Source organism: Agelaius tricolor, unplaced genomic scaffold (genome assembly GCF_023055355.1).
Source record: "Agelaius tricolor isolate 1412-34295 unplaced genomic scaffold, bAgeTri1.0.p SCAF_23, whole genome shotgun sequence".
Taxonomy (NCBI): Eukaryota; Metazoa; Chordata; class Aves; order Passeriformes; family Icteridae; genus Agelaius; species Agelaius tricolor.
This window is the reverse complement of record NW_027269283.1, coordinates 11,412,188-11,427,120: the sequence shown is the minus strand read 5'-3', so window position 1 is coordinate 11,427,120 and position 14,933 is coordinate 11,412,188. Positions and strand designations below refer to the sequence as shown.

The 14,933-nt window shown below is 51.5% G+C and overlaps 1 protein-coding gene across 1 annotated transcript; it reads left to right on the top strand.

The window, feature by feature from the left end:
* The first annotated feature begins 5,283 nt into the window (after positions 1-5,283).
* TFAP2C (transcription factor AP-2 gamma) lies at positions 5,284-14,355 on the top strand. Its single transcript, XM_071446808.1, has 7 exons — positions 5,284-5,492; positions 6,713-7,189; positions 7,404-7,455; positions 8,894-9,116; positions 9,953-10,071; positions 11,341-11,482; positions 13,394-14,355. The coding sequence occupies exons 1-7, from the start codon at positions 5,445-5,447 to the stop codon at positions 13,677-13,679; spliced, it is 1,347 nt and encodes a 448-aa protein (XP_071302909.1). The 5' UTR covers positions 5,284-5,444; the 3' UTR covers positions 13,680-14,355.
* Positions 14,356-14,933: the final 578 nt, after the last annotated feature.

Below are 14,933 nucleotides of genomic sequence, written 5' to 3'. Positions count from 1 at the left end.
TTTAGAGGGATTAGGAGTTTTCAAGAAACTGGACCATGGAAGTCAGAGAGTAACTGAATATGTTTTCTTTACTTAAATTGCCTGCAGGGAAAATCCTCAGCTTCAACTCACAGGACCCATTGTCCTGGCATCAAGGTCAGTTTCCTTATTTCATCACCCCTGAGGAGTGGAAGGTAACGAGAAATAAGGGAGCTGAGTGCTGCTCTGGAAACTCCTTCCCTCCTGCACAGGGACTGTCTGCATCTCTGCTTCATATTGCGCCCAAAATCACCTTGGGAGGTGTTTGGGTAATTTTCCTCTCATGTCTGTGTGTATCTATGGATGTACATGGAGAATGAGTGCTTTAAAAAAAGACACTTTACACACTTGATTGACACCCTGACAGTGCATGGGCTGCAGGAGCCCTCAAAGGCAGGGATGGGAAGGACCCTTTGGTGCCCATCTCTGTCCACAGAGGAACCTTCCCCAAACATCAGCATTGTACCCCAACCATTGTGTGCATGAAACACCATCACCAACCTCGATTTTTTATAATATGAATTATGTCTTTTGAGCCAAGAGCCCGTTTATGTTTTTACTTACAGAAAACAGCCTAACTAAATATATGAATCCTGATTTCACTTTTGGCATTGTGGCGTTTTGGCTGTTTGGGGTTTTTTATCTTTTATTTTGAGCCTGTTCCCTGCAAGGGGGAGCTGGATTTGGTTACACACAGGCCAGCAATGACAGCCTTTGGAGCAGCACTGGCTAACAGCTCCTGATGGACATAAAAAGGAGGGAATTTTAAAAAATCAGAGCATCTCTCCAGCATGGAAGGATCATTCCGCTGCAGGCAAAATGTCAGAGCCCTGAGGAGGCACCTCTGGGCAGAGATGGGATCAGGGACCACAGCTCCCACTCCTCTCCTGCTTCCACCAGAGCTGAATCCAGCTCTGGCCACTGCTGGGATTATTATCCCTGTTCTATGAATGAGCAGAGCAGGGTAAATGCAGCTGCTGTCACATTTGTGGTCATGCCCTGCCTCAGGGACAGGGCCAGGCTGGAATCTGGCTGTTCCTGTGCCCTGTCCCATGCTGTGGCTGCAGGCAGGCTCCTGTGAGCTCTCTCTCTCCCAGGTATCCATCTCCTGCCTCAAACCATCCAGCCTGGCAGAACTTCTCATGCACAAGAGCCAGAGAAACTCCTCTGCAGGAGCCCCAGGCAGCTGCACATCGCTGCTGAGCCTCTGCCACATGCCAGGGAGCATCTCACCCAGGGCCCAAAAGTGCCTGCTGCCAAAGCCCGTCACTTCTGCCCAGGAATTGCTAAACATCCTCTGTGCTGCAGGCTCAGGGCACACCATGGCCAGGGGACTCTGCTCCTCCAGCTCCAGAGGGAAGGAGCAGGAAGAAAACATAGCTGGGATGGTGTTTATTAAGCAAATTAATAGGTTGGGGGAAAATGAAGAAAGTGTGGGCACTTCTCACTTCCTGCAGAGGTGAGGGCTGGAAGCTGAGGCTGGGAGCTGGGCAGGGATTCAGTCCTGTCACTCCCCATCACCTTCACTTTTGGGGGACCCAGCCCACTCACAGTCCAGCCTGCACCTCCCATACCGGTGTAGAATCACAGAATAGTTTGGGTTGGGAGGGACCTTAAAGACGATGCAGCTCCAGCCCCCTGCGCTGGGCAGGGACACCTCCCGCCAGCCCAGGTCGCTCCCAGCCCCGTCCAGCCTGGCCTTGGGCACACCTGGCAGCGGGGCAGGTGCCCGCAGCCCCCGGGCTGCCATTGCCGGGGATGCTGCGGGAGCCTCGGGGGAGCTGCCCGGGGCTCTGCGGCCGCTGCCCTGCCGGGGGGGCACGGCGAGGGCGAGGAGAGGCTCCCGGCAGGCAGGGATTCCAGGGATGCTCCCGGTGCCGGAGCCGCGCACAGACACCGCCCCCCACCCGCATCCCCCGGGGCCGTGAAGGGAGGAGAAACAGCGGGGGAAAAAGCCTGAAAACGTGCGGGCTGTGCCGCGGCGCTGCGGCCCGAACGGGCTCGGTCTCGGGGCCTTCCCGGAGCGGGGGCGGCCGCGCTCGGGGAGGGGGAGGGCAGCGGGAGGGGGCGCGGTGGGGATGCTCCGTCCGCGGGGCCGGCTGGCCGTGGCTGAGCCGCGGAGCATCGCCCGGCACCTTCGTACCGCGGCCCCGGTCCCGGGCACCCCCGGAGCCCCCCGGGAGCCGTCCCGGCCCCGCGGCTCTGCCCCGGCCCTGGGCTGCGGGCGGGGGTCCTGCCCCTCCGGGGGATCCGCGCCCCAACCCGCGCAGTGTCCCGGGGCCGCGGGGCCGCCGCTGCCTTTGTGCGGCTCTGCAGGAGCCCAGGCGACAATCCGGACAGGTTGCTGCAGCCTCATTAACAATACAGATATGTGCGTGTTTAAATAATTTTTTCAGAGGAAGAAGGATGTAACTAATTAGCATCCCCACGCTCTCTTTTAATTGCTGCCAAATAGGAAAACTACAGCGTGTGACAGAGGCGCAGCAGTGGGCTCTGGCTCCCCTCCCGAAGCGTGTTCACGCCCGGGGGTGCTTCGTGCTCCCCACGGGAAACTGCAGCCTCGTCAAAAAGGGAACCAATCCCCCACGGAGCAAGGCACCCCTTCTGCTCGGAATCGGGGGATGTCCCCGGAGTTAGAGCACCAATTTTAAAATACTTATTTATTATTATTTTTAATAAGTAAATAAAAGCCGCCACCTGTCAGCACCCACCTCCCTGCCCGGCTGCTGCTCGGACCCTGCTCTGCCCCAGTCTCAGAGGCGTGTCCGGGGCGGTTCTGTGTCCCTGCAGCAGCCCCGGCTGCCTGAGCATCCCCGGAGTGCGCTGGGAGCGGAGCGTTTGTGCGGGCGCGGCTGCGGCTGAGCTCCGCGGGGACTGAGCCGGGCTCTGAGCGAGGCGCGGAGCGCTGCGGAACGGCACCGCTCCGGGAACGGCACCGCTCCGGGAACGGCACCGCTCCGGGAACGGCACCGCTCCGGGAACGGCACCGCTCCGGGAACGCACCGTGCCCAGAGGGAGCGGCCCCAGGAGCGTTATCGCTCCCCGAGCCCGCCGAGAGGAGCGGAGCAGCTGAGCCGCCGTGTGCCCGCACCGCAGCATCCCTGGGCAGCCGCACCCGGGCAGGGCCAGCATCCATCACCTGCCGGCAGTGCCCGCTCCTGCCCTGCCTTCCCTTCCCTCCCTGCCTTCCTTCCCTTCTTTTCCCTTCCATTCTCTTCTCCTGGTGCTCCCCGCGGGTCTCGGACCCCGCGCCGGCCCCTGGCAGCGGCTGCGAGCGCAGAGCGAGGAGCAAGGGGGTGTGCGGGAAAGTTTCTCTCAAACTCGGTCGCGTTCAGCCTCCTCTCTGCTCTCTTGGCTTCTGTTTAGGAAGCCAAGGGTTTATTTCGGTCGCCTTGTTTAGGTAATTTTTTATATGTCCCTCATCCTCTTCCACGCTTCTATTTATAAATTTTATTCCTAGATACACAATAAATAACGCGAATTCATCTTCGTGATTTTGGCCACCAAAACGAAGGTGTTCAGGCACTGACAATCCCACAGAATGACAAAATCGTGCTCGTTTCTCAGTGTGACATTTCTGAGCAGAAACAAAATCTGGCTTCTGAGGTTATAATAAAAATAACCGAAGTTGTTACGATTCTCCTTTGGAAGGAAGAAGAGCTGATCCCAAACCAGGGAAGCTCGACGGTTCCCTTCCTCGTTTCTTTCTAAATCCATCTTGTCCCTTTAATACAAATGAACTTCAAGCTCCCCCTGTATTTTATTATTTAGATTCCTAGTCTTAATGACGCCAGAAGCAGCGCAAGCACACTCGCTAATAATCGTCGCGAACTGCATTTCAAAGAAACATCCCTGGAAGAAAAACACCGTCGTTAAAAAAAATAAAAATAAATAGAGACTCCACCAAAAATGATAATGTGGAGTCGCTGATGATGACGGGCTTAATGCAACTGCTGCAAATCAGCACCTGCGTGGTAGATAAGGCAGATAACACCTCCAACAGTTACTTCCAGCACCCCCGTCCTCCTCGGGTTTATTTTTAGATCATTCATTTAGTCTCATGGAGGGGTTTATGGTGTTTGGATTTTTTTTTTAAATTTTAATTAGCGCTCTTGTTATTTTTCTTCCCAGATCTTTAAGGGGGGGAAAAGTGAGTGAAGTGTGAGCTGGTTAAATCTGGAGACGTGGGTCTATCTCGGGCCTTTAATAGCAGCTCTCGGGCGGCTCGTCCCCGGCACTGATAGCCGAGATCTCCGCAGCCAGCACTGCCCAGGGTCAGCTTTTGTCTCTGCCACAATAAACAAACACTTGCTCCTCTCATGTAAATGAGCAGCGATCCGGATGCACCTTAAAACACTGGGAGAAGTCGTTGCTTTTGAAAACGATGTTCATTTTGTCTGACACACATAACTGCATAGATCAAATGCCTGCAGAAAGGTAGCAATTTGGCAGGGAAGTATTTTCTAAGCTTAGATGAAAGTGTGCTCACGGCGTCCGAAAATGCCTGTCTCACCTCCCACCTGCTTCCCCAGCCCCGAGTTTGCGCGAAAAGATTAGACAGACGGGATTTTCGTTAAAAAAAAAAAAAAAGTAAAAAAAAAAATTAAAATAAAAAGAAGCCGATGCGAGGAACCAGTCGCACAATTCACAGAGCCCCGGATCGGGGACGCTGAATCAGGGCTGCTTTACCTACCGGGGGTTCGACACCACTGCAATAATGTTGTCGGATCATTAAGTAAATTATACCTTAAACATTGGTAGCTTACAAGTTGTAATCAGTAATTCAAACTCTTGACAATTATGCAAATGAAACCCCGGCTGCGCTCGGACTTTCTCGCTTTCGCTACCAGGACTTTTCCCGAGTTTATTTCACCCAAAACCCCCGCCGGCCGTGGGGGCGGCGCACTGCGGGCTTCGGCAGAGCCCATCCACGCGTGGAGGAGCGGGGAGCACCCGGCCCTGCTCGCACAGCGCCCCAAACCCGCTCAGCGCGGGGCAGCTGCGGCCAGCCCGGGCTGCCCACGCGTGCCCCCGTCCCTCCCCGCGGGGCAGCGGCCCCGCACCCCGAGGAGGGGCGGCGGAGGGGCCCAGGCTCCGCGCTGCCCGCCCGCCCTCCGCGGCCGCGGAAGGAGTGGCTTGGGGCTGCGCGCTCCCTCCTGAGTGGCTGGCGGCCGCGGCGCCCGAGCCATCCCTGGGGAGGAGTTAGGATAATCCTATTGCCATTAAGGGCGTCTGGGCAGGGGAAAAAAAGCCCGAGTGACCACAAGCGCGCAGGGTTAGTCCGTCAGCTGCCTTCATGCCTGCCAACTGAGCTCCGTCCGGGGGGCCGCTGCTCTTGCCCAGCGCCGGCGTGGATTTACCGCCCGTGGCGGGGGCCGAGCTGTTCTGTTGGCGGCACCGCGCACCTGGTCCGGACGCTGGACGCCATGTTGTGGAAACTAGCAGATAATGTCAAGTACGAAGAGGACTGCGAGGTGAGAGGCTGCGGGGAGGGGTGGCCGCCGGGGGACGGGGGTGCTGCGCGGGGCAGCGCGGGGCTCCGCCGCCCCCGGGCCCCGCTCGCTGCCAGCCCCGCCGCCTCCCCGCCGGAGCGGCAGCGCTCCCTGCCCCAACAGCCCGCTTGGCGTTTTTTTCTTTTTTCGTTTTTCCTTTGGAAGTGCGAATTTTTATTTTCGTATTTTTTATAATTTTTGTAATTTTTTTTCTTTACGGAGTCTTTTGAACTCTCGAATTAAATGGGCCCCAGCTGGGAGAACCGAGCTCGCATCCCGCATGGAGTAGGGAGCATCCATGCGGGAGCGGCGGGACCCCGGCGCCGCGGGGCTGTGGGAGCGCACCGCGCTGGGCGGGATGCGGAGCGGCCGGCAGGCAGCAGCTGCTGAGCCGCGCAGGGCGAACCCTTCCTTCGCACGTTTCTCCTCCCCGGGAGCAGCTCCCACCAAAACCCGCCGCGAGGTGCTCCCGGGTTTTGATCTCTCCGAACTCGTCTGTGTCCCCCGTGCCCCCCCCGGCTCCGCTGGTCCGCCTGCTCGGCTCCTACAGATAAGCCGCAGTCCCCGCTTCACGCTCCATTGGGACCCCATTCACCTCTTATTAACTAGCCCTGTTATTTTAATGACCGTGAAGCCAGAAGCTGCTAAATCCCTGGATCAGCTCAATGTAGACATTTCAGCTCCGAGCGCTGAGATTGGAAATGGGGGCAGAAGCGGCGATGGCACGGCTGGAGGCAGCGCCGCGCTCCCTCCCGGCTGGCAGAGCCGGGAGCCCCGGCCCGGGCGCCCCTCGGGGTGGGAAGGACGGCAGTGCCGGGGGTCCCCATCGCTCCGCAGCCCCCACCCCGCCTCCGCCGCCTCCTGCCCAGCCGAGGCAGCGCGGCGGAAACGCGGCTGCGTCTCTGATTTGAATTTTTGTGATTTTAATGATTCCTCTGCTGACTCGCACAAGCGGAGAAGGGTTGGTCCGGTGTGGTTGCGATGAGGAGAGCAGCGAGAACTGCTTTGTAACCTCTTCCCTGGGAGCGGGGCTGATTTCTTCCGCGAAGTGCCTTAAAAACACCAAACTCCTGGGCAGGAGCGGGGCGGCTCTCGCTCTCCTCTCTCCTCTCTCCTTCCCAAGCGCCACCGCCCGCGGCCGCCGTGTCCCCCGACCCCACTGACGGCCACCCCGCTGTCCCCCACCCCTGTGTGCTTTCCAGGACCGGCACGATGGCAGCAGCAACGGGAACCCGCGGCTGCCGCACCTCTCCGCCGTCAGCCAGCACCTGTACAGCCCGGCCCCGCCGCTCTCGCACTCGGGCGCCTCCGACTTCCAGCCGCCCTACTTCCCCCCGCCGTACCAGCCGCTGCCTTACTCCCAGTCCAGCGACCCCTACTCGCACCTCGGGGACCCCTTCTCCATCAACCCCCTGCACCAGCCGCCGCCGCCGCCGCCCAGCCAGCAGCAGAGCGCTTGGCCAAACCGGCAGAGCCAGGAGCCGGCGGGGCTGGCCCCGCACGGCCGCCCCGGGCTGGTGCCGCACCTCTCGGCGCTGGAGAGCGGCTCTGCCGGCAGCCGCCGCGAGACTTTCCGGCGCTCCGAGCTGCTGCTGCCCCACGGGCACGGGCTGGACGCCTCGGCGCTGGCCGATAACCTGGGCCTGCACGACATGGCCCACCAGATGGAGGAGGTGCAGGTAAGGAGAGCCCGGACACCCCCTCGGCAAAGCGGGACAGGCCCCGTGTCCTTCTGCACATCCCATCTCCATCCATGCGGAGAAATCCGCATTTTGTCCCCTTCGCCCCTCGGGGTGCGGGTGCGCGGGGAGGGGATGGGTTTCCCTGAAGCCGCCGGGTTTTTCCCTCTCGGCTCTTCCCGGTGCGAAACTTTCTCCCCCTTTCTCTTTCCAGAATGTGGAAGATCAACACTTACTAATGCATGACCAGACAGTCATTAGAAAAGGTCAGTAAGGTGGCACCGCAGTTCTTCTTTCCCTTGTCAATAGTTAAAAGTTTCATGACGCGCCGGTGAAGTGACGCCCTATTATTTTTATCAAGAACGATCCTTTGGGATCGGGAGGGCGGAGGAGTTTTTACTCCACGCTTTGTCGCTGGATTTTTCTGATGCTGTCCGAGGGAAGGTGGCGGTGGGGACGAACTGCCCTAGGGTGTGAGACTCCCCCGGGGACACACGCGGCTGTCCCCCCTCGTGTGCTCTTGTGTTATGGCTTTAATCGGAACCAGGATCTTGAAATGATTTTAATCTTTCCTGAAGTACGCGTGTGTAAAGTGACACGGGGCTTTTCTTTTGTTTGTTTGTTTGAAGTTTTTTTGTTGCTGATAGCAGTCGAAGATAGTTGTTTTTTTTCCCCCCAATTTTTTTAACCTCTTTACAAGTTTTGAGAAAAGACTGAGTTCGCTGGCAGAAGACTGTTTGGCTTTATCTTAATCGAAATTGGTTTGTAGCCGAGGTTCTGAGGAAGGAGGAAGACGTATTGACTCAATTTACAGTAATTTACGTTTTTTTCCTTGCTTTTATTTTTAAACAAATTTGTGCTTAAAAAAAAAAAAAAAAATCAGAAGTTTCCTCTGAAGACTTCAAACAAATACCTAACTGAGGAAAAGCAGAAGTGTGTGTCAGAGCGCTGATTGCTGCCTTTAGCTCATGGGAGAATAATTTTGCTGTCAGATGCACCACTGACAAATCTTCCCCCTCCGGGAGCGGGGCCGACCTCGGCTCTTTAACCCTTTCAGCAGCAGCGCTGGGTGAACCGGGCGGATTCGCGAGGGGATGGAAAAGCCGGAGCTGTGGTTTGCTCCTTCCAAAGCCTTTGTTGTCCCTCCTCACCTAAAGCTGAAGCTCTTAACGAGGAGCAGCTCCTTACTTTCGGTTCTCCCCTGGGCTGCGTCCCTCCCTGTTGTGCTGCTCTCTGGTAGGAATTTGTTGGGATTAAATTCCAAAGGCGGTTTCTTAAATCTGCGTGTGCGAGGTGGAAGATGAATCCCAGCAGGAGCTGGGAGGTTTCTCCCTGCCCTGGCTTGGGAAGAGTTTTGGCAGTAGCTGGAGGATGCTAATTTGGAGTCTGTTGGAGCATGGAGGTTTTGTGAGCACGGCTTTGCTACCTTGCAGCCTGCTGGTGTGGGCTTTGTGTGCCTTCAGAAGCATTCTTGGTTGTGTTCGGCAGCTCCTGGCAATCCAGAGGCAAAATCCAGCCGGTCAGGAATAGTTTTGGGGCCCTTTGGGTGGATGGATGCTGGGGATGGGGGCCCAGTGACGTGAGCATTTAACACCAAACAAAATCCCCTCTCCCGGCTTGTTTGTACAGAAAAACAACTCACTTGCCACTTCCTATTTATTTCCCCCTTTTATAAAATCCCTGCTTTCCCTTCTCCACCCTCAGGTCCCATCTCCCTAACGAAGAACAGCGCTCTGAGCCTGCCCTGCCAGAAGGATGGGTTAATCGGGGTGGTGATCAACCCCAACGAGGTGTTCTGCTCCGTGCCGGGCCGCCTGTCCCTGCTCAGCTCCACGTCCAAGTACAAAGTGACAGTGGCAGAGGTGCAGAGGCGGCTCTCGCCCCCGGAGTGTCTCAATGCCTCCCTGCTAGGAGGAGTCCTGCGAAGGTAGGACGGACCCTCCCTGCCCTGCCAGCCTCCCCCTTGTGCCCTGTTTGTGTTTCCCTTGTGTGGAAGGTAGGACGGACCCTCCCTGCCCTGCCAGCCTCCCCCTTGTGCCCTGTTTGTATTTCCCTTGTGTGGAAGGTTGGATGGACCCTCCCTGCCCTGCCAGCCTCCCCTCCCCGTGTTTGTATTATTCTTGTTTTGCTGTGTTTGTATTATTCTTGTTTTGCTGTGTGTGTTTGTATTATTCTTGTTTTGCTGTGTGTGAGCAGCCACACCAGCACAGCCCCAGAGCCTCTCAGCCAGCTCCTGATTTTTGAGCAGCCCAACGACGACGCTGAATCCTAATGGGCTTTGGAAATAAAACTTCTTTGCACTTCTGCTGCCTCTGGAGAAGTGCTATTAACAGCTCTGACAGCAATTCTCATTCTCTGTTTAGAGCTGAGGGTTTTGTCTCAAAACCAGCACGTGGAGCTGTCTCTGATTCCCAAAACCCTGTGGAATGATTTTTTTTTTTATTAAATCTCATGATCCTGATTAATCATTACAAGGACATTTTCCACATCCTTTTCTGCATACACTTAATTTGGCTTGTGATCGTTCTACAACTGTTGGTTTCAGTGTACTTTGAAATATTTTGATTTTGACCTGCTGTGTTTCATCCTGGCTGGATTTTAGTAGAGCATTTAAAAAGTAGGTCACTTGAAAAGAGCCTGTTTTTTATCTTCTCCCCACCCCAGTAGAACCCTATTGAATGTCAGTAACTGGAATTTCTCATCTTAAAAAGAAGTGTTCCCTGAAGATAAATAAGGCCATTTTTTTTTCCTCTTTAATTACAGAGCCAAATCTAAAAATGGTGGCAGATCATTAAGGGAAAAACTGGATAAAATTGGCTTGAATCTTCCTGCTGGCAGAAGGAAAGCTGCAAATGTGACACTATTGACATCTTTGGTGGAAGGTCAGTCTCCCGAGTGTGTCTTAAAAATAAACTTTCTCCCCTTGTGCGCAGCTTTTATCCTCTAGGCAAAGCATGGAAAGGTTAGAAAGTCCCTGAAAGTAGTGTGGGCTTTTTGTTTGTTTTGAAGCGAGCGTGGTGGGGATGTTGAGGCACCCAAGGAAGGGCTGAGCTGCCTTGGAGGGGCTCTCTCACCCAAACCCAGGCACTGCAGGGATGCACAATTCCTGCCTGCCAGGATGGGCCACAGGCACCTTTGCCCACTCTGTCTCTTGAGGGGTGTTTTGGGTTTCACAGGGGCGAGGCAAAAGGGGTGAAACTCCTGGCACCAGTGGGTTTGGGTTCTTGTTGGGAAACCTGGGGACTCTGGGGCAGCCGAGTGCAGTCCTGCCCTACCCCAGCGGTGTCCTCAGAAGCTTTGCTAATAAACAAGCTTATAAAGTGAGATTTATAGCTTGGGGCTTCCTGCTAGGAAACTGGAGCCCCTTTAATGTGGGCCATGCTCTGTGGACCCTCTGTCAGTGAAGCTGACCTGAAGGGTGTGTGTATATATATATATATATTATGTGTGTGTGTGGTTTACATTTGGTGTTCCTGTTTCAAGCAGCTCCTGGTAGTGGCACAATTTAATAGGAATACAAGCAGCAACTGAAATGGGAAGAGTGAAAAATGATCAAACAATACCTTCCTGCTGTTTATAATGCAGCAACTTGCATTTAAAAGCTTTGCCTGGGAGTTTTGGAGAGCTGATGTGTGTGCACATTGCATTAATCACACCAATCTTTTATCTTAAGCCTGATCAAATTGTTTTAATGAAAAAAAAGTGACCTGGTTATACACCTTGCAGTTTGGTTTTCTGTCTGAAAATTCTTATGAAAAAATATTTCAAAAGCATACTAAACTGAAAACTTCTATTATAATGTGGGATTTATTTGGCAGATATTTTTAAATCTGTGGACAATTGGATCTTGACTGAATTGTGTTCTTTGCTGTGCAGTTATTCTGGATAGAGACAGAATTTTTTCTTTCTAGTATAAAAGCAAGAGAATTCTTTTTTGTAGCAGTCACCCTGTAAATATCTTTTTTCTTGATACAAACTTACAAAGAAACAGATCCATCAATTAAAATACCGTAGTAAGTGACAGAACAGTGTTGCTTTCCAAAACAGAAATACACTTACAAAACCCACAGCGTTTTTCCCTTAATGTCCTTGATTTCCTTCCAATAAATGATATTTTACAATTTACCAAGCTCTCCCTTTCACCCACCCAGGTGAAGCTGTGCATCTTGCTCGTGACTTTGGCTACGTGTGTGAGACAGAATTTCCTTCCAAAGCAGTGGCTGAATATTTAACCAGACCACACATGGGCCGCAACGAGATGGCAAACAGGAAGAACATGCTGCTTGCTGCAAAGTAAGCTTTCAGCTGGGATTTTATTTCTTCTCCCCTTTTTGAACGTGTTTTTGTCTGACTCTGACTGTCTGCGACTGGGGGATAGCCTGGTGGATTTTTGTGTGTAATTTTAATTAGGAAGATGAAGCAATTCTTTTTATTTGGTTTTGGTTTGAATTCAGCTGTGGCAGCAGTTTTATTTCGGTCTCAACCAATAATAAGGGGTAACAATCCTGTAGGTAACTGAAGCAGTTTGGACCAGTTCTGTTCAGCTGCAGTAAAAACTTCAGGAAAAATCCTACACCAGGAGAGCCCTAAGGACAAAGGTGTCTCTAGCAGAAGTTTTATTTCATCTCTAGCAGCAGTTTTATTTCATTCTTTACCAATAATAAGGGTAACAGTCCTGTAGGTAACTAAAGTAGTTCAGACCAGTTCTGTTCAGCTGCAGTAAAAAACTTCAGGGAAAGTCCTACATCAGGAGAGCCCTAAGGACAAAGGTGACCCTAAGGACAAGGTGACCCTAAGGACAAGGTGACCCTAGGTGTGGCAGGGCCGAGGATGTGGAGCAGGTGTGCCCTGGGATGTGAGCAGGGGAAGCTCAGCCCCCGTGTGCTCCCAGCTGCCTTTGGCAGCTCCCGGCTTCCCGTGGGACTCAGGAGCTGCTGGAGAGTCCCTTTTTCCCTCTCATGGCTGGAGATGTTTATAGTTCACTGGAAGCATCCTCTGGTAGGTGTGGAAAGTCCCTGTGCCTCAATAAATCCCTGTCACAGACCTGGGTGAAGGGGCAGGAAGGGGAAGGAGGGGAGCTTTGTCCTGGCTGTTCTGCAGACCCTCGTGCCTGTGATAAACTCCATCCTGAGCAGGTCCCTGGGCTGAGTTGAGCTTATCTCAAACTGGGGTTTGGAGTGCTCAACTTTCACCTTTCCCCTGCTGAGCTCCTGTCCCAGGCTCAGGTTTAGCAGAGCTTTGGTTTGTTCTGCTCTGGGACGTTTTCTGGTTTGGGGTGGATGGAATTCCCTGCTTTTGGCAGCACCCTCACTCTGCAGAGGAGCTGACAAAAACCTGCCTAAACTGCTGAGAAAGGTGCCCTGGCTTTGTGCTCACAACAGGAGTGTAAAACACACTCCTGGTGTTGAATCCATCCAGCCTTCTTTTTAAAAAGATCTTTTACAATAATAGCTCTCTTAAAAATTTATACATCTAGAAATTGAGTCTCCCTTGCCTATAGTTTAAACACTCTGCTAATTTTTCCTGAGCACTCCTCCTGCTCCTGAGTATTTTCCTTACTGGCATTGTTACTGGCACTAATAAAAATCCCCTGGAAGATGTTTGTGATTGAGAAATCCTGATAAAGTGATGATTCTGTTAAGATTGCTCAGCTCCTGTGAAATCCCTTCAAGGGGACAGATTTACAAGCAGCAAACAACATATGCTGGAGCATTATTAAGCACTCATGTTTTGCCAGGCATATGTGTGAGTGTTTGCAGGATCAGGGCCTCGGCCTCCCTACGTATACATGGAATATACACAACTAAATGAAATCTCCTCTTCAGCTGCTCCAGCTGGGAAAGTTCTCAGAGAAACCAGCACTGAATTCCCACTCCCCACTCCAAATCTGGAGCAAATGATGCGCAGCCAGGCAGGCACCAGAGGTGCAGAGTTTATTTTGCAGAGTTGTTTTTGTGATGGGGATGCAGCAGAAGGTTCATCAGGAAGTGGTGCCAATAAACAGAAACCTGGAAATCCAATCGTTTGAACGTGATGCTAATTTTTTGTTTTTGTTTTAAATTTAGACACTGGATTTCTCCTAGTTCCCGCCACAAATGCCAAATGTTCGATGCAGATCTCTTTGTCATTTCAGTTTATTTGTGATCTCTTTGTTATTTCAGTTGATTTCTGTGGTGTAAAGCGTGAGCCCTTTGTGTGTTGCAGGCAGATCTGTAAGGAATTCACAGACCTCCTCACTCAGGACAGAACTCCCCTCGGAAACACGAGGCCCAGCCCCATCTTGGACCCTGGCATCCAGGGCTGTTTGACTCATTTCAGCCTGATCACACATGGCTTTGGGAGCGCTGCCATCTGTGCTGCCATGACATCCGTGCAGAACTACCTAAACGAGGCGTTAAAAATAGCAGACAAATCCTACATGAACGCTGGCGACCAGAGCCCCGCAGAGACCAACAAAACCATTGACAAAATGGACAAGCACAGGAAGTGAAAGGAAAACCAGACTTTGCCCTTCCTCCTACACAGACTCTCATCTTCTTGCCAGGGGGAACATAGAGATTTGGGTGGTTTTATTTTTTTTTCTTTCTTTTTTTTCTTTTTTTTTTTTTTTTTTTTTTTAAAGAAACAAGGGGAAAAAGGGGAGGAAAATAAAAATCATTCAGGATCTTCACTCCTGCTGGATCCGTGGGACAAGTGTTGCTAAAAGCTGCAGTATCCCTGTTGTGTGGAGCAATTACCTGGAGATAAGTACTCGGGGACAAGTGTATGGAATCCTTTGCTGTTACAGTGGTGCTATAAAGGGGGGGTTGATGGAATTATCCACAGAGATTTATTTAGATTCCTTTTCCACATCTCAGTATCTCGTGGCTGACCAGATTCGTGTGTAGTTTTTAAGAGACAGATTTTAGATGGAAGCCTGTTCTGCTCTCTGATCCAATTTCAAGGGTTCATTCTCTCGAAACGCAACAGTAACAATAAAACAGTATTAAGCAGTGGTATAGAGATTTATGTACATTAAAATTTTTTTATAAACACCTGAAAATAGTAAGAATTTTTTGTGGGGTTGTTTTTTTAAATCCGTTTAGTTTCTTTTTTTTTTTTTGTTCTTCTCTTTTACTTTGTTTTTTTTTTTTCCTTTATTTTCAGATTAACATAGAGTACTAAAATCCTACTAGACTTCAGATGGCATTTGACATGCTAATTTTTTACAGAAATATTCAGGCTTTTAAAAACTGCAGCAATGTTGGCTGCAGTTTATATTATCTTGGTATTTTTTTAACGAGGACTAGTTCAAAATGAAAATACTTTTAGAAAATTCACTTTCTGTGTCTAAGGATATTGCAGCTTTATTCACATATTTATATTGTCTTGTTTTTAAATTTGGGGGGGAAACTTGAAAGAATAGGCACATAACTTTTTTTTTTTTACTTGTTTTGCCTACTAAGGCCAAAAAATACTTCCAGGGAGGCTTTATGTGTATTAAGGGAAGCAGTGTGTTGAATGTAAATATTTATTTATGTGTAATTTAATCGGATTTGTAAATAATGGTGAACTTTTTAATACTTTTTTTTATAAATGGGTTTCAAATTTTAATTTTGGTAAGTATTTCAAAGGTAATGGGTAAGCTAAACATATCTTTAGGTTTATGCACAGGTATGTTATACAGGGTATTTAAGACTTTTTTTTTTTTTTTAAATCTCGATTCTTGCCACTGAAGATTAGATTTAATCTGAGGTGTTTGTTC